Source organism: Passer domesticus, chromosome 1 (genome assembly GCF_036417665.1).
Source record: "Passer domesticus isolate bPasDom1 chromosome 1, bPasDom1.hap1, whole genome shotgun sequence".
NCBI lineage: Eukaryota > Metazoa > Chordata > Aves > Passeriformes > Passeridae > Passer > Passer domesticus.
The window spans coordinates 16,123,277-16,145,389 of NC_087474.1; the positions used below are offsets into that span (position 1 = coordinate 16,123,277).

General features: G+C 40.2%; 1 protein-coding gene and 1 long non-coding RNA gene across 4 annotated transcripts in view; both read right to left on the bottom strand.

Moving 5' to 3' along the window:
* Positions 1–623: 623 nt before the first annotated feature.
* Positions 624–7,475, bottom strand: LOC135293442 (uncharacterized). 2 transcript variants are annotated; one of them, XR_010355573.1, is made up of 5 exons: positions 7,266–7,475; positions 3,387–3,500; positions 3,228–3,306; positions 2,899–3,098; positions 624–2,193 (listed from the first exon to the last, which is right to left on the bottom strand). It is a non-coding gene; the product is annotated as an uncharacterized LOC135293442 (long non-coding RNA). The 2 variants fall into 2 exon arrangements; XR_010355568.1 differs by lacking the exon at positions 624–2,193 and having other exon boundaries at positions 2,505–3,098.
* Positions 7,476–15,760: 8,285 nt separating this feature from the next.
* Positions 15,761–22,113, bottom strand: part of GPR158 (G protein-coupled receptor 158) — a 186,352-nt gene continuing 179,999 nt past the window's right edge. Inside the window, exons 11-12 of one of the 2 annotated variants that reach the window (XM_064407624.1) lie at positions 20,610–21,432; positions 15,761–20,483 (exon numbers count right to left, since the gene is read on the bottom strand). In XM_064407624.1, the coding sequence (XP_064263694.1) occupies positions 19,984–20,483; positions 20,610–21,432 (1,323 nt within the window). In that variant the 3' untranslated portion in view covers positions 15,761–19,983. Of the gene's footprint in view, positions 21,433–22,113 lie in introns of both variants that reach the window. The other variant, XM_064407615.1, reaches the window with a different exon arrangement.

The following is a 22,113-nucleotide window of genomic DNA, read 5'->3' on the forward strand; positions in this document are numbered from 1 at the left end:
CAAATTATTTAAAAATACACTTGCCTCAGCGTTGGCCTAAACTGCAGCCCTTGGAACAATCAGGCTGGTGGCAAGCTGCTCTTTCCTGCATTTCTGATTTAATTTTAATACAAGAAAAGGGATTTTATTATTGCTATTTCTTGCCTAATGAATAATCAAAGTTTTTCACATCTTTGGATGGAAACATGCTGGGACTGATTTTTTTCCCTAGTTTATGCCCACTATTAATGCATTCACATATGAATGCATTCACAGCCTCATAGGGGGGTAACATTAGTTGAGGCTCAGAGAAAGTATAAATAAATTAATAAGAGACAGCTGTAAATACACATCCATATACATAGCTGTGAGGTTCTGGCCTCATAATTGGAGATCCTTTTTACAGATTTATCCATGGCCTGGTACACTTCTGGCTTCCTACTGTGAATTAGTTTACCCTTTCTTAAAAGTCACTTTGTTACCTATCTGGTGCATAATATTAATGATGTTCTCAGCAAATGAGGAGAATTATAAACACCAGTGATGACGGAGTAATAATCAAGGATCAGGAAGTTTCTAATGGGAAAATGGAGCCTCCCACAGAGAATTCTGCTTAAAATATCATCTCTTACTAATTGATATAGTCACTGGTGTTGGAGATATTGTTGTTTTGCACCTGATTTAAACAGAGTTCAATGAATACTTTAATCAGACTAGGAATCTGAAGTGTTTATTGTGGTTTTTTTTTTCCTGAAAGAATGTTGTAAAAAGAGTATTTTAGAGATGCTGAAAACTCAGCAGCTAACATCAGTAATGCCCCAGCTGTGTGGGAAAGGGCTGGAGTAATGTAGTTTCATATTATTAGGCAGCCTAGATACTCACCCAGGTATATCCACCTTTGCAAGAAAGAAAGATTTTGATGATTGTCTGAATTGTTACTTCCCAGAGACCAGTGCTACTGGAAAAGGTGGAGGAGATGAGAAGAATTAACTCACCAGTGCAGTGAAGGGGTCCTTATGAAACCTGCAGTGGGGTGGGCATGGATTTGTAAGATTTCTGAAATGTAGCAAAGTCCAGGCTGAGTTTCCCAGGCTTCTGTAAAGGATTAAGGGCACATTGCAGTGGATTTTCTTGTGTGTGAAGCTGTGAATGCAGAGTGACAATATTCACACAGGACCCCTGGGACCCTGGAATCCATTCCTGACAAAAAGTAGGCTGCATCTATGTGTTGCTGCATGTAGGAGTTAGCTGCTTCTCTGCCGTGGAAATATCCTCCTCAAAGTTATTTTTGTATAGCCACTCTTTCTCTCAGTATGTGCAAATCCTAAAGTTTTAATTGCCTCTGATGTTTGAGCCTTTAGGATTCATGGTTTTATGCTCCTCCTTGCAGCTATTTATTTCATACAAATTCATGTAAACAAAAGCTGATATTTTTCCAATTAATAAAGTCCCTTCATTTAAGTAAGGAAATTAAAGATGCACATTTCTATCAAGGAACTATTTATTTCAAATGTCTTCCTGCATTATTACTTAAGGGTGTAGGAGGAGAAGGAGAGGGAAGGAATGCATTTCTCTCTGATTCAACCACAGAGGTGCAAAACCTAAGTGAAGCCGCCCCTCCAGCTCCCTTCCTAGCAAACAATGGTTCTTGGACACAGTTTTAAGATCACTTTTTCATCTTATTGTTGACTTTCTCAGCATTGTTGACTTCCTCAGCACTAAGTTTGAGGAAGAGAAGTAATGCCACACAGAGATGTGGCTTAGTGGGAGATGGCAGCAATAGCTACAGGAAGCTTTTTTATGCCATTCTGAAAGCAGCATATCAAAGGGTAAAAGCTGAGCTACAGAGGATGCTTATTGTGCCAGGACAATAGCACAGACACCCTCACTTGAGATGGTTAAGGTTTATTTTTCATGAAGCCTTTCATACTGCTGCTGGAAAATGCCATCCCATTGAATGTTTTGATGACAATGTACTGCTGTACCTTTCCTCAGCAGGAGCTTCTTGAATTCATAATGTACACGTGGTCAAACAAGAGATGGCAACACTCCAGGATGCTGCCATGATTTCCAAGCTGCAGTCACTCTTTTTAAAATTAAGCTTGAAAAAAAACCCCCAACAAATAAGCATAATGACGGTCTCCATAGAACAGGGTTTTTATTTCTGCAGCTCTCCTTAGTCCATCCCTAAAGTCAACACATCTCGGAGAAGCTCTGTCAGAAAGAAGGAAGTTGGATTGCTGTTGCTAGAGGGGCAGAGCTGGGGTTTCCAAGGTGTTTTATCTATCTTTAATCTAAAGCATTGCTTTGCTTTCAAAAATGCTCATGTTTTAGATTTCAAAAAGAGGCTGGATTCATAAGTTGCTACAGGTTTTCTTGTAACTTAAACATTTTAGTTCTCCAGGCTGCTGCCACATATGATGAACCTTAACCATGTTCAGTACAAGCCTAAGCATACAGTATATGGACTAGTATATGGACAGCATCAATCAGGACTAGAGCTGCAATACCAGACTCATCTACAATAATTATGTACAAATGTACATGCATTTTGTACACTGGTAACCTCTGAATGGGAAGGTTAACACCATCAGAACCTACGTCTACTCTGGAAAAAAACACTGCCAGGTGTGACCAAATAAACTGAGACAGAAGCCCACTTGGATTAGCATCTCTTGCCAGAGTACGTTGGAGTAGATAGGCTTCTTTTTACATTAAAGGATTTCTAGAACAAGGCTGATGTTTCAGAGCTTCTGATATTTCAGTCTCTTGTCTAAAGGTCTGCCTGCAAAAAGCAGCAGTTCACTCCATAGTGACTCACTTTAGTGGATAGAAAACCTCCCCAACAGCACTTCATTCTGAGTCACAGTTTTCCAAAGTAGCATTTATTCAATGTACATGGACTGACTGTCATCTTACTTGATCAATTAAATTCTGGAGCATTGCGTAAATATCTCTGAAGAAAGGTGCAGTCTGATGGATTTGCAGCTACAGTGGTGATGGGATACATCTGCATAACAAGAAAGTTACCATGCGGTACCAGCCTCCTGTTTTTAGAGCTTTTGGTTGGAATTTTTTAAAAATAACTGCTGTTATATGTCAGGGTCTTTAGGCAGCACCTAGGAGATAAATCAGGGATAGCTGGATATAGTTGTGTATGATTCTTTGTCTGCCCATCTGTGTATTTAAATGCATATATATATATATATATATATGTATAGATACACCATACACAGACATATACATACATGTATATACATGATATATATAACCACATGCACAATCCATTTTTCCACATAAATTGCTGACCATTTTGGTTGGCTATTCCTGAAAGTATAAAAAAAAAAAAAAAAGAGAGTGAGCTTGAAGACTCCAGGCGGAGTTGTGATCCACTGCTGGCCACCTACTGTCAATTCTCCCAGATGGATTCATGGATTCTGGCTGAAATGAAAGCAGCCTTCATGGGGCAGGAGAGCACAGCACAGTGAAGAGCCCGGGGTGGCCAGGAGGCAGGTGAGGGACTGCAGGCACAGGGACAGCACAAAGAATAAGGACTTCACTCACTTACTGATAGCAAACTAATTGCATTGGTGCAAACTTGAGACTCCCACAAACCTCTATGAAGTGTTTCAAGCATATTAAAAATAAGATGAAAATGGATAATTATCATTCTGGAATATTGGGGAAAAATTACAGCATACCCATTAAAGTTCAATGAAACTTAGCAATTACAGTTATTGACAAACCTGACATACAAAGGAGTTTTTACTCATAATTAAGTAGTAATCCTCCTTAGCAGCAGTCTGGGAAGAAAATGTGGCTTTCTAAGTAAACACAACAGTGGGGTTTTTACCCCAATTAGCCTTTAGACTAGCATATAATCAGCATTGTTGCTTGAACTTGAACCTTGACATCCTTCATGTGCAAGAGAGAAATTAATACCATCACAGAATCATTTAGGAAAAGATCCTTAGGATCAAGTCCAGCTGTTGACCCAACACTGCCAAGTCCACCACTAGGCCCTGTCCCTAAGCACCACGTCTACACATCTTCTAAATACCTCCAGGAATGGTGACTCAACCACTTTCCTGGGCAGCCTATTCCAATGCTTTGCAAGAAATTTTGGGGGCTGTTTTATTTGATGTCTTAGATATGGGGTTTAAGAGGAGACTGATTGTGTCCCAGACTCCATCAACTTTACTGATTTTATGTCTGTAAAGGGGACCCAGGGAGACTCACAGAGATGGCTCTTACTCAGTGGATACTATTTTGGGGAGTCTTTGCAAAGTAAGTTGATGATACTTCCCAGTTCCCTCCCTCATCCTTCCTACACATCTTTCATGGTGGAGTTCTCTGTCTTGCTGCTTTTTTCCCCAACATGGGTAGCACATGAAAGTCATGGCTCCTCTTGGTTCCCAGCACAGATTTGGTTGGAATGTGGTGTGAAGGGTGGTTCTCTCAGTGACCCATTGCAATCTGTACAGCAGGTTTGACAGAAAGCTCCATTTCACCTGCCTGCACTGGGCTCAGCCCCTTCACCAAGGTGATGCCAACCCCTCCCACATTAGATGTGCTGAAGAGGTGAGAGGAGCCCCTCTGTGCACTGTGATGACAGAGCACATCCCAAGCTGTGGAGCCCTGCTGCCATTAAGAAACATTTGGAGGCATTATTGTATTCCTGAATGAAGACATGGGCACAGGAGAGCTGTCCTTGCACATTTAAGCAGGGTTAAATAGAGAGTTTTAGTAAGAAAGTGTTTGGAAGGAGGTCAGGTCTCATCTGTGTGTGGTGGCTCTGGTGTCTGTTTCTTGAGTCAGTGAGGTCATTGGGGGAATATGGAATCATGGTGCTCGACCAAGGTGCATTACTGATGCAAATAGTTTACTACACTGATGGTTGCTATGGACTGCAGCTATAATGCAGGGCAAACCACAGCATTCATGCACAGAGAAATGTATGGATATTAATTTCTCAAAGAAAGAATGTTGTTTTGTTGAGCAGTGTAGAAGATTGGCTTCAACAGCAAGCAGACCAGCTATGTATCTTGGGAGGTGTGATCACACTGCATATATCACACTTGTGCTATGGCATATAAGTTTCTGAGGAAGAGAAAGAACTGAAATGGCTAAGTAGATGTGCTGATTTACCTCAGTGATAAGTGACATTTCAGGGGCAGAACAAAGGGGTGGTTGGATCTCTGAGTGGGTTGGAGTATGATGTACCATTTTTACCCTCACTATTAATACAGTGAATCTCAGCTGCTCCTCATAACTTCACACTAACTGTCCAGCTTTCTGCACTTGTTTGTGCATGGAGCATCTTTAAAGCCTCACCTTGTATTAAGCATGACCTGCCACAACATTAGCATTATGACCCATAAACTTTGTGGATGTCCATTCTCACTGTCATACAGATTTTCAACTGCGGCAAATTGTAGACCATAAATTCATCATATCCACATTTAATTGTTTCCAGTGCTGGAATAATACTGTACTACCTAACACTTTATACCTATGATTAATAGCCTTACTATTCATCTCACTATACACATACATTTTACTTGATACTGATAGTATGCTGACTCCCTTAGAGTGTTATTCCAATGTTTAAAAACTGTATCAATTTCAAGTGAAATTACAATCCACATGTTATTTAAATAATTTTAAGCTTCCAGTCACTTTACATGACATCATTTCAATTACATCCTTGATCAATATAGAGAGCATTTAGTCATAAAAGAGAATGAGTTAGTCAGATGTACAGAGTTTTCAAGGTCACTGTATTGTTAATAAAACTTGTTAACTGACAGAGGCATTAGTCATAAAGCTGAGTAAATGTAATGATTAAGCCACTCACAGCTCCTCACCATTCTGTTATATCCTGTTTTCTAAAGAGAGAATTTTTATTGTGGGGCCTAATTTAAACCTACTTAAGTCAGTGGAAAAACTGCCTGTGGCTTTGCTGGGCTTCTATCAGACTGCCACTAAATAACAGAAGCACACTCATGAAAGGAGCAGACAACAGGCTGGTAACTCAGGCAGACTCCTACACATCAGCTCCTGGCACAGTCTTTAGCTGTAACGTTCATCTCAGCAAGACAGATGGAGCTTGACCAAGCTCTAGGTGGAACTGTAATTACATTTTATTCCTTCAGACAACTCTTAATGCAGAAAGCACAACATTTTCCCTGCTGCAGAAAGAGGAGAATAATTACTGTTTGAACTTGTTGGGGGGCTTGGTGATCCCCCAAGGGTAGGCTGGTGTCCACTTGCTGGGTGCAAGGGACTAAATGAGAGTACACATACAACATGCAACCACACAAGGTGCAATAAACAGAGTGAGCAGTACCCAAATGGACAGACTTCAATTTAATGAAAAAAAACCCTATTCAGCTCCTGGGAGAGATCACAAAAGATAGAGCTCCCTTTTAATGATAATGCATTATTTCTGTGTACATGATCACTCTGTACTGAATACTGTCAGGTACAATGGGTTCTGTTTAAAAGTGAAGGATTTTTTCTGGCCTGTGTCTATTCTGCCTTACTCAGACAGTCACCAGTGATGTAAGATCAGGCATTTGAATTATCCTTGCCTGATGAAAAGTTGGGAGGCTGGAAAGAAGTTTAAGGCATTGGCAGTGCCAATATATACAATACAGGATGAATCACATCCTATGTAGGATCCCACATCTCACCTAGAATGAGACATCTTGGATACCTCTAAATCTGAGATAGTCATCCTAATCTCCCTCAGAAAATGGATAGATGGCAACTACCTCCTGTAGGCACTGTCTTTAGTGTGAAAGGAATGACACCACTGAATGCATGGAATATACTGAATAAGTCTCCATTGACCATGCAAGGGTCCAAAGCAGCATCACCTACATGTAGGTTTCTACATGGGGAGATTCATTCAAGGCAGTCCCAAACACCCAAAAGCATCTGCTGTTGGGTACCACAAGGCAAGAGGACATCAAGCTGCCAGTACACAGTGCCACCAAAATGGGCAGAATCCCTCCTTGGTGATGCCAAACCACGACAATACACCCCTGAGGAAGCTGAGTCTGCCACAGACTCTGAGGGAGCACAAAACCCTTCAGTGAGTAGACTGTACACTGCAGTCCATGTCAAAGCCCCCTGCAGGGCTGTGTGCAAGAGAAAATGTCCAGTTAAATGGACAGCTTGCTAACCACAACCGTCCTTACATGACATGTATAAAAGGTGTCTACTGACTCCAAAGAGCAGGGCATTAAATTCACTGCAAAGTAGCAGGAAACAGGCAGTACCTCATCCAGAAAGCCGATCTGGTTAGGAGCAACAAGGCAGAGAAGTCTGGCAGGGCTGGGAACAGCAGAGTGTATGAACAGTATCATCAGAACGTCACACAGCAGAGAGACAACAGCAGCAAGGTCAAAGGACTCCTCCTCCTGGTAGTAAGAGTAACAAAGGAGCATTCAATTCTAAATCCAAGACACTCAAAGGTGTATCTGGAAGGTACAGCTAAACACCAGCAGAGACTTTGTCCTTCAGCGTGATTAATTTACCAGAACCACAGCCCCTGCTACAGCCAGCTGCCACTGAAACAGCTTTTTCTAAACACAGCAAATCCTAATCCAGCATGGTCCAAAGAAAGGAAAATCATGGGTTTGGGAGCTGGACCTGAAAAAGCAGCAGTCTGCACATGGCTACATTGCTGTCAGCAAAGCATTTAGAAAAAGGAATTAAATCCAAAATCAATACAAAAATCAATCAATACAAAATTCTCTTAAGAATCTGTTGTTTATGTAAGGAAACAAGTATGGAGCCTTCCTACATTATTGTAGAATTCCTGGTTCATGAATCAGTACCAATACATGCAGAATTTAGTTTCGTCAACAGAATTATTTTAATAATTTAAAATTATTTTTATCTCTTTTGTATTCTACTTTTCCCTGAAAAATACCCTTTATGGATCTTTAACAATATCTTAATAGGCAAATATAGCTGAAAAACTGTGGAATATTTTTTTTTAGTGTCAGTGATGTGTTCATTATACTCACGTGACAGTCATCCCTCTGCCTCTTTTGCTTTTGTCTTTGTCTTCCCATAATCGTAGGCTGTAAAGACTAAAAAAAGAATAAAATTGGCACTTAATTTTGCATGTGCATTTTTGTACAGTTCCCAACTCAACCTAAATGTATTCAATGATGCTGTCACTCCTGCCTGTGCTGCTCAGGGAATTCAGAAAGGCTGGGGAGGATGAGGCAGAGGGGGGTTTGCTCAGGTGGGCAGCAGTGTCTGGAGCAAAACACGTGTCCATGGGGAGAAGAGAATTCCGAGCAAATGTCAGAGTGAGGGGTGATGAATGTTTGGGATATCAGAATGGAGCACATGGGTTTTGCTGGTGGCAATTATTTTGAAGCTGGAAGAATAGAAGAAAATAGGGGGCTTTAGCAAAGGCACAAGCACAGACCTAGTGGAAAAGGCAGAGGAAAACTAACACAAAGTTTATGTGTCTGATGGAGAAGCTGAGGATAAAAGACAAGGAAGCATGTGGGAGAGATGGGGTAAATAAGATTTTTGAGAACACCTGAATTCTTAGGGCTTCTAAGTGTCTCTTGCTTTCAGTGTCCTACTTGGAAGCAACAGGTTGAGCTGACAATACGCCTGAAGGAGAAGAGTTCCAATCAGGCTGAGCAAGTGCTGGACGTCAGGCATGAGAAAGGGGTTACAAAAGAAAAATGCAAGTGCAGGAGACATCTGTGCATCTGAGGCAGTGTTGGTACATGAGCTCCTTGTGATCACTGTAAGAGAAGAGGGGGAGAAAATGCAGCCCTTGAGGAAGATCTGTAGAGAACACTAGAAAGGAGGATCAGGAAATGCAACTAAAGCTTTCTTCAACATCTGACTTACTATGCATGGAAGTTGTCACAGTGACATTAAACACAAACAAACTGGCTGCCTACAACAGATTTGATCTCCACATTGTGCACAACTTGCTTTTCTTCTGAGCAGAGTCAGCTCTGTTTAACATAGCCCAGCTATTTTAGTTAAGGATGGAAAGAGGAAGCCTTTGATATAATTTATTTGAGTTTACCTGGCTCCGTGGAATTGAATAGAGGTGAAGATTTGCTGAAATTAAACAGACATATAGAACTGTACCAGATGTACCAGAGACACGAACACCCAAGATCCTCCCTGTGACATTTGGATAGTATTTGAAGAAGCAAGGAGTATTTTTAATTTGCTCTTCATGTGTACACAGGAATGCTGCAATAGCACCAGCAAGCTGTGCAGGTGGGCAGGGGGAATTCTGGAAAACTCCTGCACTTCTGCTAAAACCAACAAGTATTCATTTCCCACATCTAAACAACTCAGGAGACTGTATTAATTTTCATATAGGAAAAGGTCAGGTCACTTCAGCTTTGAGTTCATCTGGGTTTTATCTATTTTGCTAAGAAAAAATGCAAATTATTAAAGAGCCAAGAAGAAATTTCACACAGTGTAAAATGGCTTTCAATAACCAAGCTTCCATAATCTGAAAGTTGCTTCGTGAATGACCTTTTACTGTCATTCAACACTATATACTCCTTTCTCATGGAGAAGGTGAGGAGCAGGATCATACATGAGTTTCTTAATGCTGTCAAAAGTACCTGAAGACTGTAAGATTCTATCTGCATCCTTTTTCCCATGAGTAGGAAGCAGTCAGGTCTTCTTCACACAAAGACAGAAAATCAAAGCACAGGGGGACTGGGAGCCAGACCAGTATCTGTGTAAAAAATGTGCCCTTTATTGGTTTGCCAAATATTACATTGGGAATTTACAGCCAGGCAGAAAAGTGGATATGTGTGGCTTTGTCCTGGTTTAGGACAGGGGTGAAGTATTTCACAAGGATGGTCTTAGTCTGTATGATAGCATGATTTTTTTAACATAAAGTGGAATGTTTGAAGGAAATGAGAATAATAGTGCTGCCATCTGCCCAGGACTTGAGCTGGGGAAAGTGATTAAAGGGAGCTGAACAGCCAGGAGAAAAAGCTGAAAAGAGCTTTAGTTTGCAGCACAATGCTTCTGGCCTCTGGCTGAAAAGAGAGCAGAAGCAAGCATAAGCCGCTGCGACATTTCCAATGAAAAGACAAACCTTTTGTACTACCTGCAGGGGACAAAGGGCAGTAAGCACCTGGTGGGACCACCAGCTGGAAAGCAGGGAAGTGAAGGGGCAGTGGCAGCTCTTGGAATGATGAATGCTTTTTTGTTCCTTAAGAGTTTTGTATCAGGTGGATTGCTGACAGCAAGTTTCTGTTTCCCTGGTATGAATATGAACCAGATCCTGACTTAACACAGGCCAGCTTATTCACTGGCCTAGTTTGTATAGCCTGTGGACTCTCCATCCCAGTCTGGCTGAAAAGGTGTTTATGCTGTCAAAAGTTTTCTTTCCTGTTTGGCTCTAATGACTCATTCCTGATAATGCAAAATTAATTCTGGATATTTTCAATGCACGGTCCTGTGTTGTTACCAGCAGTTTCCCATGCCAAGAGTCCACCTGGCTTCCCACCAGCTTGTTTCTCCAAGGGGCTGTACAAGGGAATGGACTCTGTTGCTGACTTTGCAGATTTGTTATTGCCATTTGTAAAGATTCAGCATGGCATCAAAACCAATAATCTAGTCTGTCAGACTGGAGTTTTCAAAGAAGTCACTGAATTCAGAGAGAACTGGAGACTAAATTCCTTCTCTGGTGGCTTTGAAAATCAGTAATTTCTGTGCTAAGAATTAACTTTTAGTTTGCTTCTCATTCAGTAACTGATAATCTCTTTGTCCCCTAGGTCTTCTTTTGGGTCATATTAAGTTACAGTAGAAAATATGTTTTCCATGTGAGGAGACAACAAATGAGCAGAGAAAAGTGGGAGCTCTGCCTAAGCAGCCCCTAAAATACTACAGTGCTTTTTTATGTAAATGTATTTCCTTTTATAACCTACCTGCTTGACACTTCAAACATGCACACACTTCTGAAGAAACAATATCCAAATAATTTACTTCCAGAAAAAAGGCAATTTCCTGCAAGGTAAAAGCAGGAACAGCATAAAATAGTGTATAAAACCCAAAAATCATAAGCAGGCATGGAACTTACACATATGCGGTTTCTCCATCCTCTGTTGAAATCCCTCCCCACAGGGTAATTTTTATCCTTAGTAAAAATTGAGTTTGGGGCAAGAACTACAAGATGCATACTTGTAGTTCTTGCCCCAAGCTGAAATCACAAGTATTTTTAGTAGCTGGAATGCACAGAGCAGTATTTGATCAATTGTCAGAAATGTACAAGTTTGCTCTAAGCTCCTTAATACTCTAATAATTGGTTCTGAATGTGAAAGTAATAAATAAAATCCTCATTGTTTTGTTCTGTTTTCTTCCCCAGAGAGGCCAAGGTTTTCACATTTTCACACTTACATTCTTAACCAAATAAAGACTATGTAGTTTTATCTCAACAATTTTTGATTGTTACCTGCCTGCCCATTATATTGAATTATAATGTTGTTCCCAAGGAATTAAGAATACTATCTACATTTACAAGGCAACGAATAAAACTACCAAAGCAAGTAGTTTAGCAAGTAGTTTAGCTTGTGTGTAAAAATTATTGTCATACATGAATGGGATGGCAAATCCAAAAAACCCAATCCCTTCCTAGGCAATGATTGTTTGTAACAGGACTTTGCAATTCTAGTTGTAATGTAGACAACAAGCAGATGCATGGAAAGGTCATGCAACTGCAATCTACAATTCATCTTAAATCCTAGATGGAAAAATGCATCTAAATTATACCTAGAAAGTAAAGAATGTAGCTTTATGTTACCAATTCTTACTTACTGCAATTTTATTGAATAGAATAAATAATAGAATAAATAATTAACCAGAATAAAAATAATGAAATCTGTATTTTATAATATTTAACTATTTCTGAAGGAAAATTGCATGAATTGTGAAACTATTCTTTCTGACTTCAAACACAAAAAATTTTGTGGGGATAATGCCAGCCTTGCTATGGAGCCACTAAGATACAAATCAAGTTTGTTAGCAAGTTCCTGTAATATAATAAAAAAATAATCAGTGATAACAAAACTGCTGTAAACAAAGTGAAACCTAAATGTTGTGAACCAAAAGCATTAAAGTGAATATATACATAAAATACATTGCATAGAGAGTAGCACTAGCCAGTTTTGCTGGCTTACACAAATGCTGTGCATTTGCCAAGGGTGTCATAAAACATGATGTGGGAACAGAGCTGGACAGGTAGCTTCTCCAGTGCTGCTGTGATTTTCCTTTGATGATGTCTCCAAGATGACTGCTTTGGAACTACACTGTTCTTACCCCCCTGCAGATTAAAAAAAAAATTTCGACAAAGACATCATTATATGATACTATTTTAGCACTGAAGTATGTCAAACCAGCCTGGTTTTTATCTGTAGTACTGCAGCCAGTCTAAACTCCCTGCCAGCATCATCTGTCAAGCAGTACCACTAATAGTGCTCAGAGTCAGGCAGCCTCCACCCTGCCCTGCTCTGGCAGCCCTGCAGCATCCAGACCCACCTCATGGGCACTGCTCTTGTCACCTCTGCAGAGCAGCAGGGGAGAAGGTGCTGCAGGGAGTGCTGGGGGTTTGCCCAGCAGATCAGCCCAAACCAGGTTTTTAAGTCTACTCCATGATTCAGCATCATTAAAAAAAGGGCACAGCAGGTGAACTGTAAGCAGGAGAGCAAGAGGTCACACATGTGGGCATGGCAGCCCACGCTGTGGTGGGACCAGAGAGACATCTGCCTTTGCTCCTCCTCTGAACATCTCCCCAGCAGCCAAGAAGCAAAGGCAAGCCCTAACTTCACACACGTTTTATACCCAAAGATCCAAACAACACCCAGCAGTCTGCATTTCATTAAAAGACTCCCATTATGCAGGCTTAGCAATTTTCTCTTTTAATTGCTTCTAAAAGCAGATACTTGTCTACTGGAAAACCTTGCCTTCTGCAGCTACAAGGCTGCAGGGATGATTCTGTGCCTTCTATATAAGATATGTACATCTATATTACACAGAATATCATAAATTCACATTTCAAATATATATATATGGCTATTTTGGGTACAATGTAATGTTCTTTTCATGCTTTGACACAATGCAAAATTCAACCTAATTCATATATATCCAGAAATCTAAAATCCACTAATTTTGTGGTAAAATGTCCAGGGTTCAGTTTGTTTGTACACTTTCAGAGACTAAAAGGGCTAGCTCATAAATAAATGAAACAGAAAAAAAAGAAATATCATCTGCATAAATGGACAGACAATGTTTAATCTTCCAGGAGTTAAAAGAACCACAAGATTGAATATTGCAACATGATGACAGCCTGCCAACTCAGTGAAATAATCAGTATCTTTTACTAAATTTCAAGCATTGCTAAAGCTAATTTCCAAGTTGATGAAAAATCTCCTACAGAATTGGAAAAAAGTTGGCTTCAGCCTGTCAGAAATCCTGTTTTATTGTAAAAATGCAGATTCAGCTTGAAATAACTTCTCTGCAGACAGACAGAGACCCTGAAACCCTGTAACCCTGAATCAAATCAACTGCCTTTTTGAAGAATTGAATTCACAAAATCCCCCAAATTTAGAATTTCTTTAATGGTTCCTTCAGAATCCAATCCAGCACTGACATTAAAAATATCCTGAATTTGTTAGGGGAAAAACATTACCATTTTTATAGGCTTTCTTTCAACTGTGCACCAGCTCAAATACTCACTAAACACAGGCAGGAAAACTTCTTCCCAACCAGCTCTAAACAAAAATTATTTTCCTCATCACTTTGTTACCATGGTAACTCTGGGCTGTGGGGTCAGAGGAAAAGCCAAATGCCTTTTTATTTCAGCAGCTGGTGTTTGTTAGGAGGGCTTGCCCAGAGGTATGTATGGTATAAATGAATGTGTGTCCTGTGCTCCTGGGCAGGAGCTGGAGCTGCCTGGTATCTGCCTACAGGCTTTCCAGAGGATGATGGAAGAATAAGTTCTGGTAGTGAACACTCTCCGTAGCATGATGGGCTCATTCAGGAGGTCTCCAATCCAACCTGCTGCCCAAAGCTACAAGATCAGGGCTTTATCCAAGAAAAGCTCAGAGGATGGGAATGGCACAACCTTTGAGTAACCCTCTCCACTGTTTGACTTCTCATGGTGAAAAAGTTTTCTGAGTATTCATTCTGAGCCTCTTGCTCAAGCCTGTATCTCTCTTCACCATCACCCCTGTGAAGTGCCCATCTGTCCTCTCCAAACCCTGTCCCTGGGTGCCAGGCTGACGATGGGACACCCCCCACCCCAGCCTCTCACGGCTGTGCAGGTCTAGCCACATGAATTTCCTCTCATGAAATATAACAGAAGCAAGAGGGTGTGTGAAAATACATCTCTGGATGATTCCCAAAGCCACAAAACTGTGTAAATAATTTCCTTACTTCTTAAAACCAGTGAAAACTTTAGAAGTGGGGCTCAAAAGGCACCCATCACTTGAGAGAGCAAAGCTGCCCTCAGTTTGAGCTGAACACCCTGAGGTAGTACAGTGAAAAATCTCCAGGCCTTAATTTTCTGGTATCTGGACTTCTTGCTTTCAAAGCACTTGTATACACTTCATTTAAAGAACATAAGTAACTCCCTTCCCTTCTTTCCATCTCATGTTTCCATGACACCTGACAGCTTGACTCAGACTGTTATCCAAATGGCAGCTTTCCAACCCAGGAGGCCCTGGGACATGTGAACACATACATATGCCTGTGCAGGAACCTACCTGGACTTGTACCTCAATAATCAGTCATTAAAAACCACCAGGATGACAACTGAAAATAAACTGAGCCTAAACTATCTGTATTTATGCAGACATAAGAATGTACAGAGGTTGTGCTGGATGAAATGTTCATGTAGCACCATATTGAGCAGTGGGTGATTAAGATAAGAGAACTGGGTGATTATGCAAAGAGAATTATACTACTTATCAGCCATGTAGAGGTTAGGGATTTAAGAATTTCTTATCCACCATGTTCAGGGATCTTGATGGATTTGTCTTCCATGACTTCTCCAATGCTTTTTGAACCCATGATATGCACAGTGATCTGTTAAAATAAGCTCCACAATTTATTTATGACATATGCAGAAGAAAACTTCATTTGTTTTAAACTGCTGCATGATGGCCACCCTGGGTGTTCTACAGCTCCTGCACAACAAAATCCAACAAATTCCAGACTCCTAATTACCTTTGAATCATTCACAATTTTTTATAGGTCTCGTCCCTCTTTCTGAGTCATCTCTCTCCCAAGGTAAACAAGTTACACAGCTGCCATTCTCTGTCTCTCATATTTTTTGTTCCCTTTCTTTGTATCTTTCCTATACCTGTTAGACAGATATTTGAGACGAGGAACTCAGGCATGTACACACATAGTACAGATGAGCTGTAGGATTTTACAATGACATCGTAAAATGTGGTCTATTTATTTCTCCTTGTTTTCTAAAGTTGTAGTTATCATTAAATTCAAAAGAATATAGAATGGACTCTACAATTTTGACCTCAAAATTGCAACCACTGAGAAAACAGAGCTATTTCCCTAACATAAAGTCCTGAATATAGTACATATCTGCTCTGATGAAAGTATAAAGAAAAATCCGGAAAATTATAATGGCATGATCTGATCATAGAAGCTGTAAAATTAGGTACTTTACAAATCTGATGGGAATCCCATTCAGTTTGGATCAATAACAACTTCAGAAAATCACAACACAAAAGCCTGCAAACAGATTTAATATAAATGTGCTTTATTGCAGAGAAGTTACATTATTTACATGCTGCAACACATTACAACATAAATCTATCAAGTATTTCATGGTGGATGCTGTTGGTTGCCAGATAACATTGTCATAAGAACCACATTATAAAGTGAAGAGACTTACAGCTTTATATACTCTACAACTTGGAGTAGCTAAAATTTTAAAAGTCAAAGGCAGTGTTTGCTCAGGCCTGCCTGTTGTCATATGCATGCAAAAGCCTAAGGAGAGCAAATATAAATGTCTTGTCTGGTTTCAGGTCTATGATGCCACCAAAGCTGATGATAGGTGTGTACTGATTTATATTTTAAAGCGCATAATCTTGCATAAATTATACAAGTCTAATAAGATCGGTATAAATCTAATTACTTATAAACCATGACTTAGAAATGAAGGAGAAATGCAGCTTGCACATGCATTTAGAAGGACAACCTAGCAAATGTTTGTGACCTTCATGTTTATTGTCTTTTCTCTTAACAGATCTGCTAGAGAATATCTTTATAACATCTTTACTCTAGAGTTGCACTTCTCTTTGCTAAACAATGACAATGAAATTCCAGAAAAAGACATCTAAGCAATCTAGTCAATATATGCTGGTGGAGAAAAATCTATGAAATACAAAACATTATTTATGTCTAACTTAGTATGTCTTTATTAAGCAATGCTTCTAGCAGCATCATAGTGAAATAGGATAGTTGAGTGTAGTTTGGCCCCTCATTTCTTAAATGTGAAATAATTTAAGTCCCAATTGAATCTGTAGCCCAAAGATCAGTTGCTTAATAAACTGGGGAAGGCTTTTTTGTTTTCTAAAGGAATGTTTTCCAATTGTGTCAGTCTTAGGGGATGGGACTAAAATGAGCCTAAAGAACCACAACAGACAGTTTTTAAGAAGTGAGGGAAAGGGTCAGGACGAAAGAAATCTAAACCAAATGAGAATATACAAGCCAATGCCTTCCCTGGTTAACCAGCCTTTGCTTTTTTCTTTCTGCGCAGCTGGGCTGTTTTACACCAGCCAAGGAGTGGGCTTTGTTTCTGTGTTTCTAATGAAGTTATCTTTCCAAACAGAAAGAAAGGGAAAGGAAACCAAGCAAGTACAGATATACAGCGGTGGCACAGACACAGTCATGCACGAAGGGCTCGATCCTGCCAGGAACACAAGGGGCAGTGGTACTGGGGGGACACTTTGCCGATGTGGAGCCCCCCATCCTCGGTGCACAAGGCACCCTACACGGCTCCTACAGGGCAGTGTGGCCTTGCTCAGCTCCGAGGTAAAGGATGGAGGGCCAGATGAGCAAGGGCACGAGGGCTGGTGCCTGCTCCTTGCAACCATCTGTCTCCAAGAGGCAGTGAGTACGTACAAAGATCTCCTTCCATGATCCCTCCGTGGATGTCCACTTCTAACCTCACAGTCAGGCCCCCCTAAAGGAGCCAGGGCAGCCTGCCATAAGCTGTGCCCCCGTCCCAGTCCCCAAAACCACTGCTGAGGCTGCAGAACTTCCCTTCAAGGACAGGAGAGGTGTAAGATTGTCACCATTTCAGCAGGTGTATTTAAAATTGTGTGTTTCTCTGCACACAGGGTCAGTGTGCTCCTGGAGGCCTCCCAAAAAGCTCTGTTCCTAGGAAAGACTTCTCCTGGAAATTCAGGGTTATTTTCTCTCAGAAAAGCTGATTAAGTCCCACTGAAGCTGACATGACAAGTTACAGACAAATCCCACGAGTGTCTGGGACTGGGAAGGAAGAATCTGAGCACACCAGCTCTAATCTCAACTCTTTTCCGCACCAAGGACAGAGCTGGATTTGGGCTGCACATAGGATGCCAGTGGTCCTGTGTGTACAAAGTGGGTGCACTGATGTCCAAAGCACCCAGACTCATATGCCTGACTCCCTTTCATGGGTAGAACAGGGATTCTGGGTTGAAGGGTCCCAGTCAGATCTCCTAGACCATAATTATGCCCTACAAAAAGAGGGATGGGAGAGTCAGACAAGCCCAGGGTAGTAAAGACCTAAGTCAGCACATCCCCATGGTGGAACTGAGCACTATCCTGGATAACCAGGTTGGCTGGGGCTGTTCAGTCACTTAATCTGGAGCTAATGAGCAGAATTTATAAGTGAGGTAACGTGTTTAGACAGCACCAAGACCTGAGTCACCTGAGCTGGCTCAGGTGTTGGCACATGTCAGGTTTGGGCTTAGCAGCGGCAGTAGGAAAATCAGATCCATCTTGATCTGTCAGTCTAGACATGCCCATAGAATCCTCTCCTTTTTAAAGGATAGAAAAATCCTCATGCCCAGGTTGTCTAAGTCCCTCTGCTCATTGCATTTTTTCTTAAGCCACTTTTTCTATGATGCCACAAAAATCAGTTTATACTACATACGTGTATGTGCATGTGTGTATTAGATATGACATTTATATATATATATTAAACATATATAAATATCTATTTTTATATATATTATATATATTAAACAACACATTCTATTCAATCATCCACATTTCATGTTCTTCCACCGAATCCCATCACTTCTCTCAAATTGCACAAGTTCTTTAGGACTGAGCTGTCTTTGTTTTGGAGTACACTATGTACAGCCAATTCCTGTGAACAGCACTTTACTGGTACTGCATTGAGATGGCTGGGGCTGTTTAATTACTGCTGATAATCCTCAGAAGAGTTCAGCATGTCCTCAGGCCCTGATGGTGAACTGTCACTAAGCCTCATTGTTGTGAATGGGCCACCTATGAATTAAGCTCATATGCACGATGAGGACTGTAGCTATTGCTGAAAAGTAGCACTGTATCAAACACCAACTTTTACTGTAAATGTACATATAAATGTAAAAAAAGTCAAAGCATTTTGGACAGTTGGAGAGAGATGCCATCATTTTCATTCCCAGTATCGCTTATATTTGCATGTATGGGGCAAGAGTAATATTTTGGAGTTCTCACTCCAAGAGCCAATTTTTTGAGGTTTGCCAACAGGGGTAAACAGTACAGGGTTGTTCCATAAATAAAATATCTTCCAGAGCTGTCTGGTGTTAGTAAAACATGTGATCATTTCTGGGGTATATTCATTGTCATTCTTGCTTGTCTTATTTAACTGGATAGGTTCGGTATGAAAATCTGAACAAGATCATCACCATCGTGTTTAAAGTAAGATTTCTCGTCTCTGAGATGATATTTTCCAATTAGTAACAAAAAACCCAGATTAGTTGTCCTACCAGCTAAGACAACTGAATTTCCACCATTAACAAAGTCTATGAGCATTAATAGGGAAGTGCATAACTTACTGCATATAAAACCCCTGAATAATACAGTATCAAACTATAAATATAAATAACAGAGAGTAAACAAACAAACAAAAAAACCACTATATAAATTACAGGAAAGAAAAAAAAATCTCCAAAGCCCAGAAGAATTTCCCAATATGAATTACGACTTACATAGCCAGTGAAAGATTACTGCAATTCTATATATAAACAAAAAGGTCTACAGCAGGTATTTTAACTTGGAATTAGAAGACAGTATCTGCAGATTGCATAAATGTGTTGTTGTGTCACATAATATCAAAGTTATTTGCAAAAAATTATACAATCTGGAATGCTTTAATATGAGACACAACAATGTACTTAAACACACAGTAATAAGAAAATGAAAGTAATAATTTTACAAAATATTCTTGGGATGCATTGAGTTATCAGTGCTATTTAGATTAAATATGTAAAGTGAAAAGTCGTCACTTTAATAAGCTGCTCATTGGTACCCCTTTTTGTCATCAGGACATTTTCTGTGTCCCACTTCTGCTGGATCTTTAAAGTCCCAAGGGCAATTTACAGCCAGTTACATCATCTAGAAATAATTTGGTTAAGATCTACACTGTGCGTTTGTTATCATCTTATTATTTTTTCTTTTAAAAGAAAATTGATTTCACAAAGGCAGATTTCTTTCATTGACACAGTAAAATCCTTGGAGCAGGGACCATATTCTGGGCACTGCTAATCACATTGTTGGCACTCAACATATAAATAATAACAACAATAACGATAATTTACTTTGCTTAACTCCTACATATTTGTAGTGCTGATTCCCTTGATTTAAGTGATGCTCCTTAGGAATTTTCAGATCCTTTTAGCCTAAGTCCTCCCTCTGTCTTTCCTGTTGTCTTCTCAATGTTGCTACTCTCCTCAGTCCAAAAGCCTCTTATTTTCGAGGTGCTGCTGTTTTATTTGCACTTATAGCAGAGGTGTTCAATAAAGCTACACTTCTTTCTGCATTTGGTAAATCTGCTGTATCATACTCCCAAGGGCAGACTTCAGCTCGAGATGCTAAAGGTTGCTGTACGTAACTACTTGGCTTATGGGAGTTAGATGAAAGCACATTTCCCTCAGAAGAGGCAATTTTTTTCTGTTCAGCCAATTTATTGAGGTTTTCCTTTTCTGCTGTTTTCTGGGGCAGCTCCTCCCGCTCTCCAGCACGGGTGTTAGGTGTATGCCTATTAACATTCTCACACTTCAGCCCAGGAGAGACCTGGGAATTTGACTGATTTTTCTCATTTTCAAAGATCTGCTGCTCTTGTGTCTCCTGAGTGGCTGCTTCCGCCTTCTCTGAGCTCTTTTGATTTGACTGTTGGTGCCCCTCAGGTGTCTTCAGCTTATGATGAGTCTTCCCCTTTGGCTGGGAAGGGTGGTTTTTCTCTGGCTCTGAGGAAGCAATAGACACATGTTTTTGAGCTTTAGAGTCAAAAGGCACAGGACCAGGAACTTGGTCATAGATCTCCCAAGGACAAACTTCTCCTATGTTGAAATTGTCCTTGTGCAGAGACTTACCTGGGCCTGTGTCTGGATTTGCAGGTGTTTGACCAACCCTTTGCTGTTTAATAATTCCAGATTTATGGGTTTTCTTTGTTTCCTCAGACTGGGTAGAGTTTTTCCGGTGGGAATCCTTATGTTCCCCTTTATCGGAGGCTGAGTGCTTTTTGCTGGCCTCCTTACCCTTCTGCTGAGATTTATGAGATTTAGTGCTTTCTTCTAGACTTTGCGTTTTACCCGTGAGTCCCAGAGTCTTTTCCTTGGCACTAGCAATAACACTGAGGGATTTTTGTAACACAGATGTTCTTGGATGCAGAGGCTTCTTATCGGCACTTAAATTATGCGCACTTACTGATTTGCACACCAAAGGGACCGATTCAGTAGAGACAGCTTCAACCTTTTCAGGAGCATTTTTGGTTAATTTGTTACCATTCAAGGAGTCCAGAAGTGTTGTCTCAGAAGCTATAACTTCTGCACTTTCTGTAGTTAAGCCATTTGGTTCTTCTGTTTGATCCCTAACATGATCGTAAGTGCTGTGGGACTTTTTTAAGGAAAACACTCTGTTTTTCGAAGTATCTTCTTTTGGCTTTGCAGAACTCGTGGAATCCGGTGGGTTTTTCTTCAGTGTGGCCAAGTTCTTCACAGCACTGTGCTCCATCAGGTCCTTCTCGTCCCTGGAGCACTGCCTGGTGACTGTCTCAGGGATTTCTGTAATACGCCGCATTATCGAGCGCCCCAAGCCCTTTTTAGAGCACCTTTTTTTCTGGAGATGTGGATTATTAGCAATCATCTTTTTCCTTTTATAGATTTCAAGCTGAGCATATAGTTTCTTCAACTCATCCTGCAAAGCAAAGTGAATGGCAAAACTAGTATTCACACAGTGACTACAGTCAAACAAGCAGACTGACAAATGCAAGACCTACTGATCTAAAAAGGGCATTAAACTCATGTCACTGTCTTTTCTAATTCTTGAATAAGCAATTTCTCCATCAACTTGAATCTCATTTTTTTCCACTTAAAAAAAGTTAAACTCTTGTGCACAAACAAGTCACTTTCCACAGCATGCACACTTCATACTCATTTATGCTGTTTCAGATTTCACAATGCTGTAGTGCATGCTTTCCTGCTGAACTCTATAGCTGTTTTTGTTCTGATAACATAAGGACTTTAATAACGTAAAATAAGAATAAAGTCATTTTCTCCATTAATCAAGTTTTTAATGTTTATCTTTATAGTTATGTATGCTTATGTATATGTTACATACAAATGACTAACTAAACTGAAACCAAAAGCTGTTTGCACTTCAAAATAATTCAAAGAATCTATGTAAACTGAGTAACAGCTCTTGCTGAGGATGATTCCTCTTCCTTTGCCACCACTATGACTTTTACTACAGCTAGTGGTGCAGCATCTCTTCACACTAGCAAATACTACATGAGAGTTTACATGACCTGATACCACAATCATAAAAGATCTAAGCTGGCATTTTTCATCTAATATCTGCAAAGAGAAACAAATGCAT